At 41.5% G+C, this 18,918-nt stretch overlaps 4 protein-coding genes across 6 annotated transcripts; 2 read left to right on the top strand and 2 right to left on the bottom strand.

Moving 5' to 3' along the window:
* Positions 1–1,325: 1,325 nt before the first annotated feature.
* Positions 1,326–4,558, bottom strand: LOC129583129 (guanine nucleotide-binding protein G(I)/G(S)/G(T) subunit beta-1-like). The gene is made up of 9 exons (XM_055474847.1): positions 4,315–4,558; positions 3,965–4,204; positions 3,711–3,856; positions 3,565–3,628; positions 3,030–3,259; positions 2,839–2,968; positions 2,404–2,475; positions 2,302–2,338; positions 1,326–2,222 (listed from the first exon to the last, which is right to left on the bottom strand). The coding sequence occupies exons 2-9, from the start codon at positions 4,019–4,021 to the stop codon at positions 1,936–1,938; spliced, it is 1,023 nt and encodes a 340-aa protein (XP_055330822.1). The 5' UTR covers positions 4,022–4,204; positions 4,315–4,558; the 3' UTR covers positions 1,326–1,935.
* Positions 4,559–4,957: 399 nt separating this feature from the next.
* Positions 4,958–8,065, top strand: LOC129584839 (3-ketoacyl-CoA thiolase, mitochondrial-like). Its single transcript, XM_055477180.1, has 15 exons — positions 4,958–5,091; positions 5,257–5,364; positions 5,460–5,565; positions 5,734–5,858; positions 5,946–6,048; positions 6,102–6,166; positions 6,370–6,486; positions 6,548–6,695; positions 6,809–6,961; positions 7,020–7,039; positions 7,120–7,222; positions 7,283–7,380; positions 7,480–7,545; positions 7,657–7,745; positions 7,805–8,065. The coding sequence occupies exons 3-15, from the start codon at positions 5,541–5,543 to the stop codon at positions 7,890–7,892; spliced, it is 1,200 nt and encodes a 399-aa protein (XP_055333155.1). The 5' UTR covers positions 4,958–5,091; positions 5,257–5,364; positions 5,460–5,540; the 3' UTR covers positions 7,893–8,065.
* Positions 8,066–8,346: 281 nt separating this feature from the next.
* On the bottom strand, positions 8,347–14,041 carry LOC129583103 (PR domain zinc finger protein 1-like). 2 transcript variants are annotated; one of them, XM_055474828.1, is made up of 8 exons: positions 13,960–14,041; positions 12,706–12,943; positions 12,436–12,552; positions 12,030–12,288; positions 10,762–11,756; positions 9,778–9,909; positions 9,462–9,486; positions 8,347–9,053 (listed from the first exon to the last, which is right to left on the bottom strand). In XM_055474828.1, exons 2-8 carry the CDS (start codon positions 12,880–12,882, stop codon positions 8,677–8,679), a joined length of 2,082 nt encoding a protein of 693 aa, XP_055330803.1. In that variant the 5' UTR covers positions 12,883–12,943; positions 13,960–14,041; the 3' UTR covers positions 8,347–8,676. The 2 variants fall into 2 exon arrangements, with proteins under 2 accessions (XP_055330803.1, XP_055330796.1); XM_055474821.1 differs by lacking the exon at positions 13,960–14,041 and having other exon boundaries at positions 12,706–13,270.
* Positions 14,042–15,519: 1,478 nt separating this feature from the next.
* LOC129585960 (uncharacterized) lies at positions 15,520–17,587 on the top strand. Of its 2 annotated transcripts, XM_055478917.1 has the most exons (6): positions 15,520–15,779; positions 15,936–15,978; positions 16,073–16,136; positions 16,381–16,730; positions 16,843–16,917; positions 17,172–17,587. In XM_055478917.1, exons 2-6 carry the CDS (start codon positions 15,936–15,938, stop codon positions 17,489–17,491), a joined length of 852 nt encoding a protein of 283 aa, XP_055334892.1. In that variant the 5' UTR covers positions 15,520–15,779; the 3' UTR covers positions 17,492–17,587. The 2 variants fall into 2 exon arrangements, with proteins under 2 accessions (XP_055334892.1, XP_055334898.1); XM_055478923.1 differs by lacking the exon at positions 15,936–15,978 and having other exon boundaries at positions 15,522–15,715.
* The last annotated feature ends 1,331 nt before the right edge of the window (positions 17,588–18,918 follow it).

Here is an 18,918-nt window from a genome sequence, read left to right as displayed (position 1 = left end):
GATATCTTGCGAACTCAGCTATGCCAGCATCAATTAAATCGATGACATAACACTGCATAACACGCACTGATACTCATACAGAGTACATTTATGTAATGGGCCCCAATGATGTCCCGTTTTTTTCACGGGCTCGGTAAATCACGGGAAATTCCCGCACCCCGCACCCGCTTTTGGCTCGGAAGCGGTAGCGGGAGGCTTTCTGCTCGGATCGGGTGCGGTCGGGAATATAGCCTGATTGGTACGCCCGCCCGCTACTCGGAAAAACACGGGATTTCTTTGAATTAAAAAAATTTTGTATAGAATTTCTAGCAATTTTCGCAGCCAAAAGTGCGTCAGCTTCGCGCTTCGCGCGAAAGTTGGTGTCTTAGGGTGGGTCTCAGGTTCAAAGCGAATCCAGTTGCGATACAGCAACTCCAGTCTCCTCCTCGCAAGGTGGCTTCGAGTACCGTATCTGTAACCGTGGCCGCGGCATACAGCGGCACCCCATCATTTCGGAAACCAATTTCGGAAACCGTTTATTTCGGAAATGTTCACTTTGGAAACCATTAACATCCGGAAATCACACATTTCCGAAACAATCAAGAAACAAAAGAAAACATAATAAGAATAACAAAGGAATTCATAAAAAAATAACAGCTTAAGGAAGCATAAAAATCTAAGAAAAGTTTAGAAAAATAAGAGAAGCTGAGAAACAAATGACAAAAATAGGAAAACTTAAAAAGCCTAATAAAAGCTAAGGAACCTAACGAAACATAAGATTAATACGAGTAAAGCAGCCGTGTATCAAAATTTAATAAGCGGCGGCTAGCTACGTAGCTCCTGTGACGCAAACGTCGGTTTCGAAAGAAAATCGAATAGTTGATGGCGATAATATATTTACGGCAATTGTATAATTTGAAAGGGCGGATGCCGTTCTAACAAATTTATAATTACGAGCCAAGCTCAGTTTTTTTTGAAAAGTAAAAGTAAGATTTAGCATGCAGGTCTAGTCTTTTAGAAAATGCCTATCCATTAAACTTTTCGACGAAACTTTACACCAAAAATTTTGTAATAAATTTGTAACAATTATTAAAATTATTGATTCATTAAAAATCGGGAATCAGAGCGGGTTGCGGGGCGGTCCGAGCGCTCGGGTGCGGGAGCGGGTGCGGGAAAGTTTCTGATCGTGAAAGTGCGGTCGGGACTTGAAAAACTGCAAACGGGACATCACTGGGCCGCCACTACTAATGGCTGTGCTAGTATAAATAAAATTTTATTCGTTTGACAATAAGTAAGATGAAGAACGAATAAAATGCGCTAAACCTTAATGCACGTAATATACCCGGCAATCTGCAAGATTTCACCGAACGACATAAGCGTTAAGACAATAATTATTCTAGTAACAGAAATTTCGGAAAAGCCGCATCTTCCAAGATTCGCTGATGTACTCATTGTCAATGGACTAGAAAAAAAATCAGTCGAAATACAAACAAGATTAAACATAAACTGAACACGGTGCAATAAAAATAAAAAACTTAAAACATATTCGGAGATTATCAGTCGTGCAAGCAAATGAAAAATCATATAATATGACACTGTAAAACTGCATCATAATCATTAGAACAAGATACGGTATCTTAGACAACGATAAGCGTAACCGCAGCGCATCGGCAAACACATCGACAGGAAATCCAATGATATCTCCGTATCTTAATGATTTGATAAGAGCTAGTAAGCCTCGTCCAATCCATATAAACAGTGAGCGAAAAATAAAAAAGTCCAGATGAGAGGGATGGTTGTGTTGAAATGTAGAAAAGTCCCACAAGATTACACATACAGAAACGAGAAATACTCCTCCAAATGAACGGAAATGTGATGGCGACGTTCGTAGCATTACAGCACGAGATTGCAGAGTTTTGCACTAAGAGGTGGCAGTTCTGTTGTAACTTTTCCATCTCAATTCCAAATCTTCAAGAAGCTGTCCCATGAACCAGTGGCCACGGCCATTCCGTCCTCGGTCACTCCTAAACAACTCACTCGGTTATCATGTCCAGCCAAAACTCCTGCACGGTCCACTTTCATAGCATCCCACACGTTGCAGTTGAAATCGTCGTAACCAGCCAACAAAAGACGGCCAGATTTCGAAAACGCCACTGAAGTAATGCCGCAGATGATATTGTCATGCGTGTACATGGCTAGCTCCTGGTCAGCCCGAATGTCGAACATCCGACAAGTAGCGTCATCTAAATGAATAATTCTTTACTGTCAACAAACAGTTTCGCGATATTTTAAAATGCGCAAACAGCTTGCTGGCGGGCCTACCTGATCCCGTAGCAAAGGCCTCCCCATTTGGAAAATACTGTGATAAAAAAACCGTGAATGTAAGATCCTCCCAGTTCCGGCAGTTCGCAAGTCGGGACTTACTGTAACAGCATTGATATCGGATTCGTGTCCAGTAAATGTCTGACGACACATTCCATCACGAATGTCCCAGAGCTAAAACACGTACGTATACCTCTATGATTCTATCATCAAAACGACAGAAGAAACAGTACAGTATGTTGAACGTATAATTATAATACCCAAAATATCTACAACAATCTGTCATACGAAAAAGAATACGAAAGATGGGAAGAATAAAAACTACACTCCCGCGAACTGTGGTGAACCAGCACGCAAAAATCAATAATAAAACAAAACCTTCTGCATTCCCACATACTTACGTGTTTTCGCAAACATAAGATGTACTATACTAATCACTTTCACAACGCGGCCTGCGCACTTAGCATTTATTGGTATTTGGTGTAATCACTTTTAAAGCTTCAAATTTATAGAAAATACGTAAATTGCATTCAGCACCTTCGTAGAAGCGTCGCAAGCTCCAGAGATAAATGTCCGCATGTTGGGCGCGAGTGATAAGCTCATAACGTCCCCTGTATGTCCGGTGAATGATGTGGACTGCTGCCCGGTTTCGATATCCCACAGAGCACTGAATGAAAGAGGAAAGAAGCGATATCAGCGGAATTCAGTTGGGATTGTAAGCTCTTTACCAGGTCATATCCCCTGAACTCGTGAGTATCTGACTGTCGTTGAGAAATCGGCAGCAGCTCAAATATCCTGTGTGTCCAGGTAATTCTCGACTAACTCGCACATTTCCTTCTCGAGTCTTCAAGCTGTAGATGGTACAGATATTGTCCAAACCACCGCACGCAACATAGCTACAGGATGGTGCGTAAGCGCAGGTCATCACCCAGCTGGATCTCAATGGAATGGCGTGAATCTGAAACAGACACCTCCAGATTAAAACATGTCTGACAAGTAAACCGACTCGGAAACAGAGTCCGCCCACTGCTGCAATCGGTGAAAAAAGAGTAGCAGATAGCCGGGAGCAAACTACACATCATAACCTGATTAAGCTGTGTTTTTGATGCCAAAACTGCTTTCTGTCGGTAAATAAAAACCATCCAGCTGAAACTGTTCGCTACACCAGGGAACACAAATGCCATTTAAATAAGCACAGATTTCCGATCTACCATATTCCTTTTTCCGAAAACTGCAATGGATTCCCTCCACAAGAACTCTCACCTTGTTGGTAGTATAAGAATCCCAAACAATAAGTTTTCCATCTTGAGAAGCCGATACCAAATTCCTGACAGAAACAAACGGCGTCATTTCCTGGCAACTTTCAATAAACTTACGGACTCAGGACTAGTACAGTGGCATCTACTTACCTGGAGTCGGAGCCCCAGTGCATGGCGTAAATCTTGGCGAGATGACCGCGCAAAGTCTTCCTCGTTCGCATTTGAATTCGCCCGACTTCGGGCATATTCGCGGTCGACTGCACCAAGCTGGAGTCGCATACAGCTTTGCGTGCATCCTGTTGGGAAAAGCGGAAACACAGAATGTCAGTAACCACCCGCGTATGATCATAAAAAAACATGAACAATTAAAAAACAGCCTCATTCTCAGACTCAGTCCAACTAACTCGAATTTTGATCCGCAGTGTCTCCGCTTCTTGGCGCAGCTGGTCTAGTTCACTCATGATCCCAAGGCTGTCAGAATGTGAACCGCGGCAACTCGGTGTTAAAAGATTCTCCTCTTTAGGGTCCACTCGGTTCAATCCAAATTAGCATAACAGCGTGCCCAAGGTACAGCGGAACAATGCCCAGCGATGCTTGTGTTTCTTCGGCCTTCCGAACAACTTCTGCCTTTCAGAACGCCTTCCCTGCTCGCAGACACCATAAAATAAGATGCATTACAAAAGATTTTCCTTTCCGACATAATTCAATTAAGTTCCTTGAATACAAGAACAGGCGCAACTGGAAATGAACATACCGTAATTTCTTTCCGTGAACGGTGAATCTCCGATCATTAAGTGATCCAATAAGAAAATATGACGTTGTTCAACAAGCTGTAAGATGCCTCGTCAATAAGCCTGGTAGGTTAATAAATCCAATAATTCCGTACGAAAACAAATCGTTTGCATTGTTGAAGATCCGTATGTTTAGAAAATTTAACAAAATAAGAGCAACTAAAATAGTAAAAAACGGTGTGATTCCGTAACATCGGAAAAGTTACATACCACCCGGCCCACAAACCAATCAAGCCATATTAATCAATACGAAAAGTAGTAGAAAAGGCTAGAGAATATCATGGCCACGCCGACGGACGCAGCACTCACTTTCAGATTAGAGCCTAACCATAACCGGTGGGCAACTTCACATTTTTGAGTCCATCATAAATATTACATATAGCCCATACAAAAAAAGCATTTTATGCTAACGGAGTTGATAAATAATTTACGAAATGCTCACTTAAAAGCTAAAAATATAAAAAGTAGCTTAAAAGTACAAACGTCTGTAACGGCTGGTGCATTGCAGGATACGGTATATCTTATACTTCGTTGACATCGCCGGCTATTTTATGCTGTATTGATGCAGTCTGTCATGCGCCCATCACCCGTATACGGCAGTTTGAGGGTTTTCTGAATTTGTACTTTGTACCGACTGACTACTAAAGTAGGCAGACCTGGACGTCAAAAAATTTTGTAAAAAATGTTATTGGTTTATTGATAAGTATTTTATTACTGCTTACTGCATTTTAAAAAATAAGGTACTGGCGTAAATAGTTTGTAATTTACAGTTATTTACTGTGATATTTTATAATAACCGTTACTGCATTACTGGTAATCAGGGCGGTGCAAGAAAGTTAATTTTAACTAAATGCACAGTAGCAGTTTTTCAGAATTCACCTTCCCAACCTTGTCCCTTTTTCCAGTTTCCTGTCACCTGCTCTGTGTGTTTCCCTGTTTTATATTGTTTGCTCCCGCAAATTCTGCTGTTTGCCCTTGTTGGCCAATTCAGAAGGAAAACAGGAATTACAAGCGTAAGTCTCATCATCGAATCTCAATGTAGTGGAAAATCATTCAGCCTTTCAGGTTTTTGATGAATTATGAATTTATTATGGTTCTAATTTTGTAGGGATCGGACTATTGGACTTGCTGCTACTATTGCATAAGCCTTTGGGTCGGTACTTTTAAGCGATTTCAAAACGGATTTGCCATGTCTGCTAATCGACTGAAGAATAGTAAGTTCCGACATCTTGTAAAAATCCAATTATAATCAATAATTGTTGCTTGAAATACCATTGAAATGAATATGATGCATTTTCGTGGGTTTGGAAATGGATGATAAGAACGCATGCTTTTTAATTGTGAATGCCAAAATAATAATTGATTCTTCTTGAATATTGCAGTTTTCATTGTCGGTGCCAAACGCACTCCATTCGGCACTTTTGGAGGAAAGCTCAAAGATCACACGTCCACCGATTTAGCCGTAGTGGCTGCCAAATCTGCTCTGGAAACTGCTAAAGTTCAACCGGTAAGGGACGTGCACGGGTGGAGCATTCAAGGCATTGCTACAGCTAATTCAGAGTTAAATTGTTTCAGTTTTTCTCTTTGTCTGCAGGAATGGATCAATACCGTGGCAGTAGGAAACGTGATTCAGAGCAGTAAAGATGCGGCATATGTTGCTCGACATACTGCGCTGAGATGTGGAATTCCAGTTCCCGGTAGGCACGGTTTCTTGGCACACTTGAGTGATTTTAAAATCCGGCTTTACTAGTGCCCGCGGTAACGGTAAACAGACTCTGCGGAAGTGGATTTGAATCCATTGTTTATGGAGCTCGAGTGAGTTGCACTTTGCGGACTGAGAACTAGTGCATCGTTTGCACTTCCTTAAAAATACTAAACGTATTTCATTTTATGTGGAATTTCATCCGGATGTATAAAGCATTATATTTAATATTAAATATTGGTAATTTATGGTTTACACTCTACATGTATGTTGCAAGTGTTGCATAAAACTGTTTAAAGCAGAGATTTGTACGTAGGAAATCCAAAATGGCGAATCGGAAATTGCCCTGTGTGGTGGAACGGAGAATATGAGTCAAGCTCCGTTTGCTTTACGGAATTCCCGATTTGGGATGAAATTAGGCGAAGAACAGAAGGTGGGGATGTTATTTGTCCATTTCTCACTACGGGTTGTTCGATGTGAACTGTGGTTGTTAGCTGGAGGATACTCTGTGGTCCGGGTTGACTGACCAGTATATAAATACTCCTATGGGAGTTACCGCGGAAAATTTGGCTGAACAGTACAATATTTCGCGAGATGATGTGGATAAATTCGCGTTACAGTCCCAAACCCGTTGGAAAAATGGTATCTTGGTCATTAGTGTTCCCATTCCCTTCATACTTGATATAGATTATTATCGACTACCCTTAAGGATATACATTTAGCATCGACAATTGTGACTTACTTATGCTTTTTAGCTCAAGCCGCTGGCGTCTTTAAAGAGGAAATGGCCCCGATAGTTATTAAAACTAAGAAAGGCGAGGAGACCATTGATAAAGACGAGCATCCCCGAGAAACATCCCCAGAATCGCTTAAGAAACTCCCACCCGTGTTCAAGAAGAATGGAACTGGTATGTTTTATGGATTTTCAGAATTATATTTCTCTGACATGTTTGACTGTTGCTTCAGTAACGGCTGGCAATGCTTCGGTAAGTGTAGCAAGAACTTGCCGCAAAAGTCGGTTTTACCTAGTCCGTAATAAGACGATCCTGACAATTGTGGTTTGCAGGGAATTTGTGATGGTGCTGGTGCCGTTATCATTGCGAGTGAAGAAGCCGTCAACAGCAAAGTATTGAAACCATTGGTGAGAATAGTGGGATGGCACGTGATTGGTGAGTGTGTAAAAGACAATAAACCATTCATCCATCTTTTCTATCGGTGTTAATTTACAGGCTGCGAACCCAGAATTATGGGCATCGGCCCCGCTCACGCAATTCGTGCCCTTTGTGAGAAAACCGGCATAAGCCTTTCGAAAATTGATTTATTTGAGGTGATTTAGTAGTTTCATAATTTATTCTGTTTTCCGACTCGGTATAACAGTACTGTAAAAATACACGGTCATAGATTAGCCATATTGTTGCTTTTTCAGGTCAACGAAGCATTTGGATCACAATTTTTAGCTGTTCAAAAGGAAGCATGCCTTCCTGATGAAAAGGTACGCGATACATCAAGAGCTACTCTTGCCTTAAAACACAGCCTGTAGCCCGGCTGTAGGCCGTCGATTTCAGCTTTCTGGTGTTTTACCTACTACTGCGGATTGTTTTAGACGAATGTCAATGGTGGAGCCATTGCACTAGGACACCCTTTGGGTGCATCGGGAAGTCGCATTATGGCACATTTAACGCATGAACTCCGGTAAATGTGTGATCCGATTTCAAAAAATATGTTGAATTAATGTGTAGCATTTTTTTTAGTCGCCGCAAGGGTAAATATGCTATCGGCTCCGCTTGTATTGGAGGAGGACAAGGGATTGCAATAATGATTGAAAACGTTGGATGTTAGATTGAGGTTGATCATCGAAGCACAGATTTGCATGTTCTGGTATAAAGGCTTATGATTAGTATTTATTTGGTATTTTAAGTCAGCGCAAACGCCAACATTATCACTTCTTGTATTGCTGGTAATTTTTGCGCGTGTGAAAATAAGGATTTCAATAAATGATAGTCGGCAACGTATTCGTGAATTCGCAGCATCTGTTCGGATTATTTGTGCGCCAATATTTGACGTTTCAAAATTATCACATACGCAGACACTTGTACTTTATTTATGGAAAGATACGAATAGATAATAATTTTGGTCACTTTGTAGATGTTTAAATTTGAGCCTTTTTATTAGTGCCTATTGGCGTAGAGCCTACAGTGATGTGATTTGGCTATTGCCGAAATGGATAAGCCAGTTACGATAGTTATAACTGCTTCCATATTTACCTATTCAGAGATTGCTTTCTCGTTACCGCTTTAATGTGTCCAGAATTCTCTGTACAGTGAACTATTTACATTAAAAATTCCAGAAGGTACAGGAACACTGCTAGGAGCAATTCTTTCCTTGAGAAAGTGGAAAAGAATCCAGGAATTTAAGGATGGAGGAGATCTTTTTTGGACAAACAAACACAACATTAACGAACCGCACACATACACACGCCACTTAACATGTTACCAACGAGTTCGTAGACAATTAATAACACAATAAAACAAACGCGAACAAGGCCATATCCCAACAAAAAAGCGCGATAACGAAACTTAACGAGAAAAAGTTGAATATTAGACCGAGCACAACAAGGTTTCACTTATCGCGCTCGTGTATCGTGTCCAGTAACCATTAGCTCGTTTTCACTATCGCTTTCCTCGGTCTCTGCCAACGGAAGGTCGGAAGGTGAACCGGCTGAAGATCGTAGAGAGTCTTCGCGAACAGAATTATCCGGGCTCGGACTGGATGTGCGACTTGAGTGATCCATTGAACCATCAGCGAAACCGAAACTATGACCTTCGGGGAAATCTCCACAAGAGCTGCATTTTGTTTGCTTCCAGTGTGTCCGCAGACCGCTAGGACTCGTATATTTCTTGTTACAGGCTGGACAGGTAAACGGACGCTCGTTTGTGTGCAGTCTCGTATGCAGTTTAAGATGGACAAACTGGGTGAATCGAGCAGGGCATAATTTGCATGCTGCAGAGACAAAATACTGTAGGGAAATAGTACAATACATCTCAATATATGTACTCTTCAACGACACTTCAAGATTCAAAGATTCGAAGAAGTCAAAAGATTATCTCCTTTTTTCAATTTATTTTATTTATTTATGTCACTGATTTCGGAAGCTGCTTCGATAAATTGACTGTTAGCTACAGAAGAAATATGGAATACTATAAATCATGAATAAGTATTAAAAATATCACTTAGTGCTCTATTTTTTAAGCCGGAAGTAATGAAATCCCCAGCCCACTTAATTTCAAAAACTCTAAGTGTTTCAAATCGTGTTTCAAATCTATAATTCTGTTTGTACTGTAAATAATCGATGTTGCCACAAGTTTTGCAACAAGCTAATATCTGCAGTTACTCTCTGTGGTTTCTTACCGTATGGTTTGCTTCCACTGTGTAACTGAAAAAATGGATATATGGTCAACAGAATTAAAAGCACGTTGTAATCATACGCACGGACAAATGACAATAGTAATACTAACAGTAAGGGACAAAGGTCAAGCATTAACGCTTTCCGTGCAATACAGTTAGAAATACTATTCGTGTCCTCCAAAATACAATAATATCATATATAAAGCAAAGTTTTTGGAAACTGCACGATATCAGAAAGTTTCATAGCAAGGGGTGCATACCGCCAATTCCGGTGTGTACCAGTAAAGGCAAAGTCAGCAATTTGTACAACTGGACTTACGCGCAAATGAGTTTTCAAGTTGCTGCTGCTGCTAAACCGCTTTTGGCATATGCCACATTCGTGTGGTTTCTCGCCGGTATGAACAAGATGATGTTTCTGGAGGTGAGCCAACTGGGTGAAACTTTTCGAGCACTAAAACATAAAAAATACAGTTTTCATGATGATGAACAGCATCTCAACGTTGACAGTAGGCGACCACACATTGCAAACTGTATTTGTGAGTATTTTACCTAATCATAGCAGAATAAGCAGGTACGTGCGTATGCATGGGAAGGAGTTTGTAAGGGATTGCACTGATTTTCATTAACAAAATATATACCGAGCACATTGAAAAGTTGCACCAATATTTTTTGCTTAAAACCTATAAAATTTTTTAAATATTGATTAGATATAAACGTTCTATGCAATACTTAACATCGAGCTCAGACCTTAAATAAGAGGGTGGTCTTTCTATCTCATGTTATAAAAGACGCTGACAGGCGGTGCTTTAACATCTTATACTGATCACCAGAACGGTGTTCTAAATTTTTGCAAAACACCACAATAGTTGTGAAGAGCTGTTGTGAATAAGATTCGTCAACTCTCACTTCCGGTTTCGGCAGACAATCGGTCTCGCTGCTCATCTACAGCGCCCGCGGCAATTTTCTAGCCGCAAACTTGTTTGACCAAACTTTCTACTGATGGCTGGTATCTCGAGATAACTGGCCAAAGTTCAAGGTACTGTTCCAAAAATTATCATACAATACCGAGTTCGGATTGCATAACATAAGGCAATCACCCCGTCCTCCTATACAATTTTTTAAGTGCTTGGTGTATTTCATGCGCATATCAAAACTATGACTCTTACAATAATTATTGAAACAGACACTGTAAAGCTACTTAGTGTATATCTTTTACTGACTGCTAATGTTATGTGTGCGAAAAAGCTAGATTGAAAAATTAAAGGTTTTAGACGGTAGAAAGTCATGACCGCGAAAACGTTACCGTGCCACAGTTAAATGGTCTCTCTCCCGAATGAGTCCGCAGGTGAACCTTCAGATTGGAGAGTTGGCCAAACGTCTTAACGCACACATGGCATTTGTACTGCAGCTTTCCGTTCTTCTTCTCCAGCTGATAAGGAAGGGTTTTATAGCCTCTGGACGAAGAGTCCGCTTCTTTTCTTATGCTGTCCGCCGACGAATGGTCACTCAACGAGCCCATGCTGTCATCCACCGGACTCGGTGGAGTGCTTGTGCGACCGTCAGTAAAGGACAAATCCAAGCTGCCCCGCTTCACCGCTTCCTCTGGGGCGTGGTTATCAAACGATGACGTCACACTGTGCCGAAATAAAGATGGTAAGCCGACAGTCGGCACAGCACCAAAAATCTGGTTGCTCATCTCCTTCGTCCGATCGCCACTGCTTCCCAAACTGAAACATCGTCGGCGAAGTTCATCCACATTTTGACCAAAAAACGATTCTAAGGCCGCCACTCTAATGCTGTCTTTGTACGGGAAATTTTCGACGGCCCCGCCAAATATCGATGGGAGAATGTGATGAGAAGCATTGATGCCGTAATACGTTTGCATTTCGCGGTACGACGACAGCCGCTCATTAATGAAACTCTTGTGGGACCCGCTAGCTTCCTGGTGAACTAGAGAAGAGCGCTGTTGGACTGGGATTTCTGGACTTCCGCCCAACAGTGTGTACTGCATAGGCGAAGTATCGCGCAGTGTTGCCGGTGGCACACAGCGCAGCCGCACCGGTTCCTGTTGGGGTGACAAGTTGCGGTGGTTGCGTTTCCCTCCCGTCGTCGACCGTAGATTCTCATCGTCATCGCTTTGAGAATCCGTGCTGGAATGAGGTTTCTCACAGTCCAGAGACTGGTCGCAGCACTGGTTCTCACTTGGACTGAAATTGCGGTAATTCGTCTGGCGTGGATGCCCTTTCCGCTCTGTTAAGGCGGGCACTGACGAATTGTGCAACAGCTGTGGTCGGTACTCTGCAACGATTGAGCAGTCATTATTTCCCATAGGCGGAAAACCATAATACGACCACATACGTAAACCATTAACGAACTGTGTAGATTAAACCGGAGCCAAATGGCATCGTTATTTCGGTGCGGTAATGAAAAAAATGAAAAACGCAGCAGTACAGACACGGGTAAACCGGTAAAGTACGATTAATTTTCCTTTCTAGTTCACTAATTATTTTTATTTCACCACGTTTTGCTCGCGAACCGATTCTAGAACTTTAACGGGGAAGCTGGACCAACCTATTTTAAGCTGTGATTTGACCACATCCGCGTTGACTGGATAATTCATTCGTTTGGCGTAATCTGGACAGTACCACACCAAAAGTTCCGTATCCGGAGGGATTTCCTTAATAGAGTAGAACAATATGTCCATCTGCTCCTGACATGCCACCAGGTTCTGACTGAACGACGAATAGGCCGGATTAACGAATCGCATCCAGTTGCTTTTCCGGAGGTCGAAAGCATCCAAATAAAACTTTAGATGACCGTCTTGATAAATCTGCGAATACAGTCATACAATACTTGCTGTATCGATTTTACGCGACCGGTATAAATACTTAGTCTTCTAGGCAGCTGAACTTAAATCCAAAATACTTCATTATAAGCAAAACTGTATACTGTATAAATGCTAATACACCGGCATTACCCTCCAGAAATATTTGCGATTAGCCGATTTCGGGACATCGAGTGCTTTCACTTCGCCAATAAGCGGGCCGAATCGTGTTCCTCTGGGAATAAGTTGTTTGCTCCATACGCCCTTTACCTAATCGTGAACATGGAGAAATAGTGGGTAAATAAAACTCAGAATAAAAAACTAGGACGCGATTTAAAATTTGTTGGGTCGTTAATACATAAATCTATGCAAGGGATATTAGACTATGTACAAAATTCTGTAGTTTGGTTGATTTTGACTTACTTCGGCAGTCTGAGGGCATTTTTTCAGAACGACGTTTGATGGCGCTGAAGCTTCGGCCCGGTTGACAACGGTGTCGGGTGTCTCCTTGTCCGGCACAACATACACGCATCTTTTCTTATACTCCTGCTCCGGCCATGTGTCGCAAGGGTCCACTGGACCAGCCAGTGGATGTTCCATGCAGATGGCTGTTCACGATGACCATACATTCGAACCGGCCGACCAGCGGCCCACCTCCACACTACTCACAATGCGCACTCACATCAACATCGTGTGTGCATGAACATACAATAACAGCAACGGTAATTCCCCGTAAAAATTGTCGACTAAAGTTTTTAGATTGCGGTTACATCGTAGCGACCAATTAGTTGCGGCTACACAGTATAGCAGAGAATTCTGTTTATAAAATGTAATCTGGAGCGACTTGATGAGAGTGTTTTATCGGCTGTACGGTAATAACGCCTTGTGGGCCATATTACAGATGACCGCCCGGCTGAAGAAGCCAAGATGACGGGCTGAGTGGCAACTAAAAAAGCGACAGTTCGCGGCATGTATAAATTCACTGCACATGTTACCTAGCGTAAGAAATGAATAAGCGGCAATGAAGCGTGTCTATCTGCACCTTTCTAGGTCCGTTATTTTAGTATGTTGCGATCCATGTATTTTAAAAGTCATATATCGGCGTAACGAATTAAATGCAATGTACACTTGCTAGACAGTAAACGGTGGCCATTCGGACGGTCAAGCGTATGAATGCTGCTGCTTAGAGTTCCGGCATGGTCCTCGAGCTATGTGAACTTGAACTTGCTAGCACCGCCAAGTACGAAATGCCACACAAACTGTTAAGTGCTGTACGATGCATGTTATCAAATTAGCAAACCACCGGCTATTATTAATAAGGCATATAAACGGTAAATGATAGCCAGTGCATGCGGTTGCTGCGATTTCGGATGCGATTTATCTCTGTAACCGGCAAACGTTTCCTTAAAAAACGTTTTCTGAAGCAAATAATATGAAGTTTGTACGGCTGTTAAAGGCATTACGAAATTCAGATTAGTTATACACCACAGTAATGAACGACGTGAGTATGCGCGTAATGTATAGAACAGTCGTCATCAAATTTAGTAACGCGCTTATACTTACTGTACTGCTAGTGTTGAAGTGCAGAGAGTACTGGCAAAAGAACTAATAAAGCCGCTTTTCTGAAATCCTTTTATAAAAAAAAAGTAAAATTAACTTTGATTACGTTAGACTTACTTTTAAGACACTTGCGTTTTCGGCTCTGTGGATGATCCGATGAGGTCAGAATTTTGCTTTCCGCTTGTTTGGCTTTGCTTGCATTCACGCGACATGCGTCCTAGTTTTCAAATTCGTAATATTGTGTACTGTAGACCTTAGCGCTCAGTGTAATCCATTACTTGCCATTTGCCAATGCTTCACACTTGCGTTTATGACCTGTTCGGTTCGCAAGATGAAGGAAGCTCCACTCGTTTTCATTGCAATATTCTCATTTAGGACAAATGAAAACGACATTATTTTTTGAGTTGAGGTGAAAAGGGCAAACGGGTGCCGATGTAAGTATTGAGCTTAACCAGTAGCATCCGGTTGCAGCTCACGTAAAGTGTGATGCAGACGATTCGCACAGACACAATGGAATACTGTATTTTTATCGTGTTTCAATAGTACGAATACTATAGTACTGGAATAATAATTATTGTATCCTATTGCCGTTCAGTTATTAACGAAGTGGCAAAGCTGATTAATTTCTCCTGTAAGAGATTTTCCTTTTTTGAGTCTGGAGTGTGGATAGTCACAAGAAGCTCAGGACAGATACCAAGTTACCTATCTCTAACTATAAACTGTAACGTGTAAGTCACAATATAATCGTAAGATAAGTTGACAGTGTTTACTGGACCTTTAATAAGTATCACGTGAAAGTACGAACTAAGTACTAGAAAAGAGAAGTTTGATTAAGTATGCAAAAATTAAGTATGCAAAGTTTGATTAAGTATGCAAGTTTGATTAAGTATGATTAAGTATAAGTTGACAGTTAGTTATTTACAATTAGTACTATTACTCGTAGATCTTACGATTACATTGCATTGAAGCGGCTTTTAAGCAATTAAAGTAAAGTATATTTTATAACTAAATTAATCCATCACAACTTTAAAATTACCGGCGCGTTGTCTCTGATCTTATTACTTAAAGAACCTGCAAATTTATTTATTTTGTACCTAACCGGGGGATTTTTTGCACCTCTTCGTGTACTGAAAAGAAACCTAATGGTAAGCTAGTATCTGCAATTTCAACTATTAAAAAGTAGTCGGCAGTGCGGAAGCGCCTATAAAACTCTGCAGGAATACAAAAATATTACGTAAATACTAGATACCGTAAGAAATCGAAAGATAAGCTTAAACTAACGAGGCTGCGCCGCTTTTGGAATGTTTTAAAAAACTGTTGTACCGCATCTATCGAGTAGGCCATTTAGCATCCTTTATGATAGTGTTATTATTTTATTGTAGTTGAAAACGAAGTGACGCGCCAAATTGATTGTTGAAGAAAACGTTTTTATGGAAATAGTTTTGTGAACTTCTGTTATTTTTTAAAATAATCTTTTCCATTGCGATAACCTTTCGGTCGGCTAATGCAACTATCACCGATTCGCAGTTGTTTTGAATTTTCGTTATGAACGCTTTTTGTCGTCCAGCCGCAGCAACTTAGGGATCGTAGTGGCAGCCGGCTAGGGACAGCAGTTGCATTGCAGTCAAGTCTTGATGTTGGAAATCAGGAAGATTCACGATAGTGACGGTGACGGCGGATAGTCGATAAATCATAACTCCTAACGAGACATTACGAAAGCTAGCAAGCTAGCTTTCGTAATGTCTCGCTCCTAATTATCCAATAATTTTGGATTTATTTGAAATCCGAATGGCGAATTCCATACATAGCTGACTGTCGTCAACTGTCAAGTTTTCAGCTGATCCAGTTTTCTGCGCTGTACTTTTTAAAAATGGTAATGACCTTAGGTCTGCGTCACAGAGGTTTTTGGTAGCCATCTGTTTGATAATGCTCGAAAGGTAAGAAACCAGGCAAGAATCACAGAGCCCTGTAGGCCTAACTCTGAGATGTCCTCGGACTGCTGCTGTTTGCGTGGTTTTTGTGATTTTTAATAAGTGTGGATGGACGATCTATAACCAGAACTTCTTCATGAACATTGAAGTTGTTTCTTTCAGATGGCTAACCGCTGCGCATCGATTCCTATGGTTCAAGCACGTGGTCTGTACATTTCCCATCCCGTCGCTGCTGCCATACGTGCCCCCGCCGCTTGTATGTTTGAACTTCGAGGTGTTTTAAAATTTTTGTGTGGTAGACTTTGCCAAGACTGCATTAATCCATAGACCAAACCAGTTATACTCCACTGAACGTCATACAAGGTAAGTTTTTAAGATTTTCCGTTTTCATTTCGTTCAGGCGGTTGTAACATAAAGTTGTAAGTTGCGGCGCTGTAATTGTTATTCATCATTTTTATGTTTTACTTAAGTACAGTACTTGGATTTATTACTTTGATAAAATTTAAAATTTGCTGTATGTGAATGTGCGTATCCCCGAATAAGTATTCTCCAGAGTAATAAAACGTTACTAACTTGCGCGTGCTGCGTCTTATCTTCTTGTGGATAGCACGGCCGGAAATTTAGTTCAGAAAACGGCGGCGCCAACGTTCCTTCCGGTGCGTCAAATGCACAGAACAGCAGTACTGGCAGCTCGTCCGAAGACACACACCAGCGATTTGGAGAGAGAAGTCGAATTCCTTAGGAACGATCTCCGCTTGAGCTTGAAAAGCTTTTCCATGTTGCAAGATGCGCACACCAGTCAGATTGCTTCGTTGCATAAGATTTATGGTTACCAACTGAGCGATAAAAACTCGCAAATTCTCTGGTTGTCAAACGGGCTTAATATTGGCGGGGTAATTGATCACCTGGAAGATGACTGGATCCGAGAATATGAAAAGACCAAGAAGTTGCCCAAAGGTATTTCATTTAAATGTTAACTGAAATACAGTATTAGTTCAACATAGCGGAAAACAACTTGATCGTTATGGTACTAGTAACGTAGTAAAGTAATCCTGGTCACAACTTGCAGGTCTGCATCCGTTCTTGCAACATCGAAAGCATCTTAAACTGCACGGAGAGCATGCTCCTCGCCTTGCGAACTTTGGTAAGTTAGTCCTTGGGAAACGCCGTTGCAATATACGAAATTACGAATACCAAAGTGCTTACACGCTGTCATGTAGACTAAGATGTAGTGGTTCTTGTTTGATGTACTGTTATGGTGTTGAACAATTAATTGAAGGTACTTCCGAAGGAAATTGTTTCAAACCATTAACTTTGGCGAATAGTATCATCATTGCCGGACTTGATCAGTGCTAGACAATAATTTTCGCGTTTTGCTAACCGAAGCTCATATTTCAGATTCTCGGAGTGAACTGTGGAAAGTCCTAAAGGAGCATGAGTTTCTGAAGAATCAAATGCTGGAAATTGCTGATAATCAAGGAAAAAAGCTGATTACGATGGATATTTTTACTAAATTTGAGAATCTTGTAGATGGTGTGTATCGGAAGACTAGTGATCAAGTTAGTGACTTGCTTATGACCGGAGAGATTGTCTTTATCGATTGCCATTTGTTGTCACCGGATGAAATTCGTGTAGCAGAAGCGGTTTGCCGGCTCTTTAAAGTGAAGTTTAAAATGTCTTCTGGGCCGCTAAATCGAGGACTCTTGGATAATTCATAGTGCTCATTTTGCCAAATTTCTTGGCTGTTTTGTGTTGAGCGGCAGCCGCTTTAATAATAAACATATTTGCAGCAAGTGCGAATTAGATTTTGCATGCGTTTCCATAGCCGTAAAGTCATAGACCGAAATGCTCACAAGTTAGATGATTGCATATATGGAGTTCGTAAATTGTAGACAGTGAGTTATGATTATTTTTGCCTCATGTGTACTGAAATGGCTGGCCGACGTAGGATTGTCGCAGTACGAAGTACGGATGTTCAAGAAACCCGACAATAATTCCTTTCTTTCCGATTTGCTGTATGTACTGCTACAGTAAGTAATAGTCACCGGTAAACATAAGTGAAATAAAATGGGATGCACCAATGGGCAATGATTGAGCGGGACATTGCCATGCTGATGTCGAGTACAGAAGGAAACGAACGTAACAGGGCTGTCTTGCTGGCTGAGATTCTGGAACCTGGTTGAATGCGTTGCCCGTTCCATGTCTGGGTACATTCCTTAAAAACGACGATGTTCGAATCGGTGTCGCATTGCGGTTAGGATTGCCAGTGGAAGTGGCGCACAACTGTATCGCATGTGGTAAGCAAGTAGAGACTAACGGTCACCACGGGTTGTCCTGCAATAAGTCAAACCAAAGGACGATGGGCGCGGCACAAAGAAATGAACAGTATTGCCATGAAAGCGCTGGTTTTCCTTGTCAACTGGAACCGACCGGCTTATCGAGTGTGAACGGGAAAAGGCCCGACGGCATGACGCTGATTCCAGTCCGCGAAGGGAAACCACTGGTGTGGGATGTAACCATTTGGTGCACGGGTTGCAGACTCTCATGTCACCGGCAGCTCGAAGAAAGCTGGATACGTGGCTCAGCTCGCAGAAAATGCCAAGCGCCGGACATATTCGTTTGTGGAAAATGGAAACTTTTTTATCCTTTAGTGATTGAGACGTTGGGAGATGTTGGCCCCGCTTTCAATGAACTGTTGCATTTCAAGGGCCGTAAAATTCGAGACTTAACTGGAGAAGCGCGTTCTACTGCTTTCATTAAGCAGCGTTTTAGTCTCGCCGTTGTAAAAGGAAATGCTACGGCTGTTTTGGGTACGTTACCTTTTAACCCAAGAGAAGATCGAGATGGTATCGAAGCACTTATCACCACAGAGAAGGTCATAAACAACAGATGCGTATTCGACCACGTGTCTGCACTCTGCAGTAGCTTTGCCAGTGCGTCTTCGCTGTGAGCGCACTGTATGGCGTACCGATTGCGCAAACGTTTTACGAACAAACGTTTTTTAGTTTTCAATCAAATGTTACACACAAATAAATCTGACAAATGTTTCTCAACAAATTTCTAACAAACAAATGTCACTGACAAATGCTTTCGTTACCTGACAAATGTTTTGCACTATCAGACAAACGTTTTTCACTATCAAACA

Source organism: Paramacrobiotus metropolitanus, unplaced genomic scaffold (assembly GCF_019649055.1).
Source record: "Paramacrobiotus metropolitanus isolate TYO unplaced genomic scaffold, Prichtersi_v1.0 Parri_scaffold0000002, whole genome shotgun sequence".
Classification (NCBI taxonomy): Eukaryota; Metazoa; Tardigrada; class Eutardigrada; order Parachela; family Macrobiotidae; genus Paramacrobiotus; species Paramacrobiotus metropolitanus.
The sequence above is the reverse complement of the archived record's forward strand: the minus strand, read 5'-3'. Positions and strand labels throughout refer to the sequence as shown.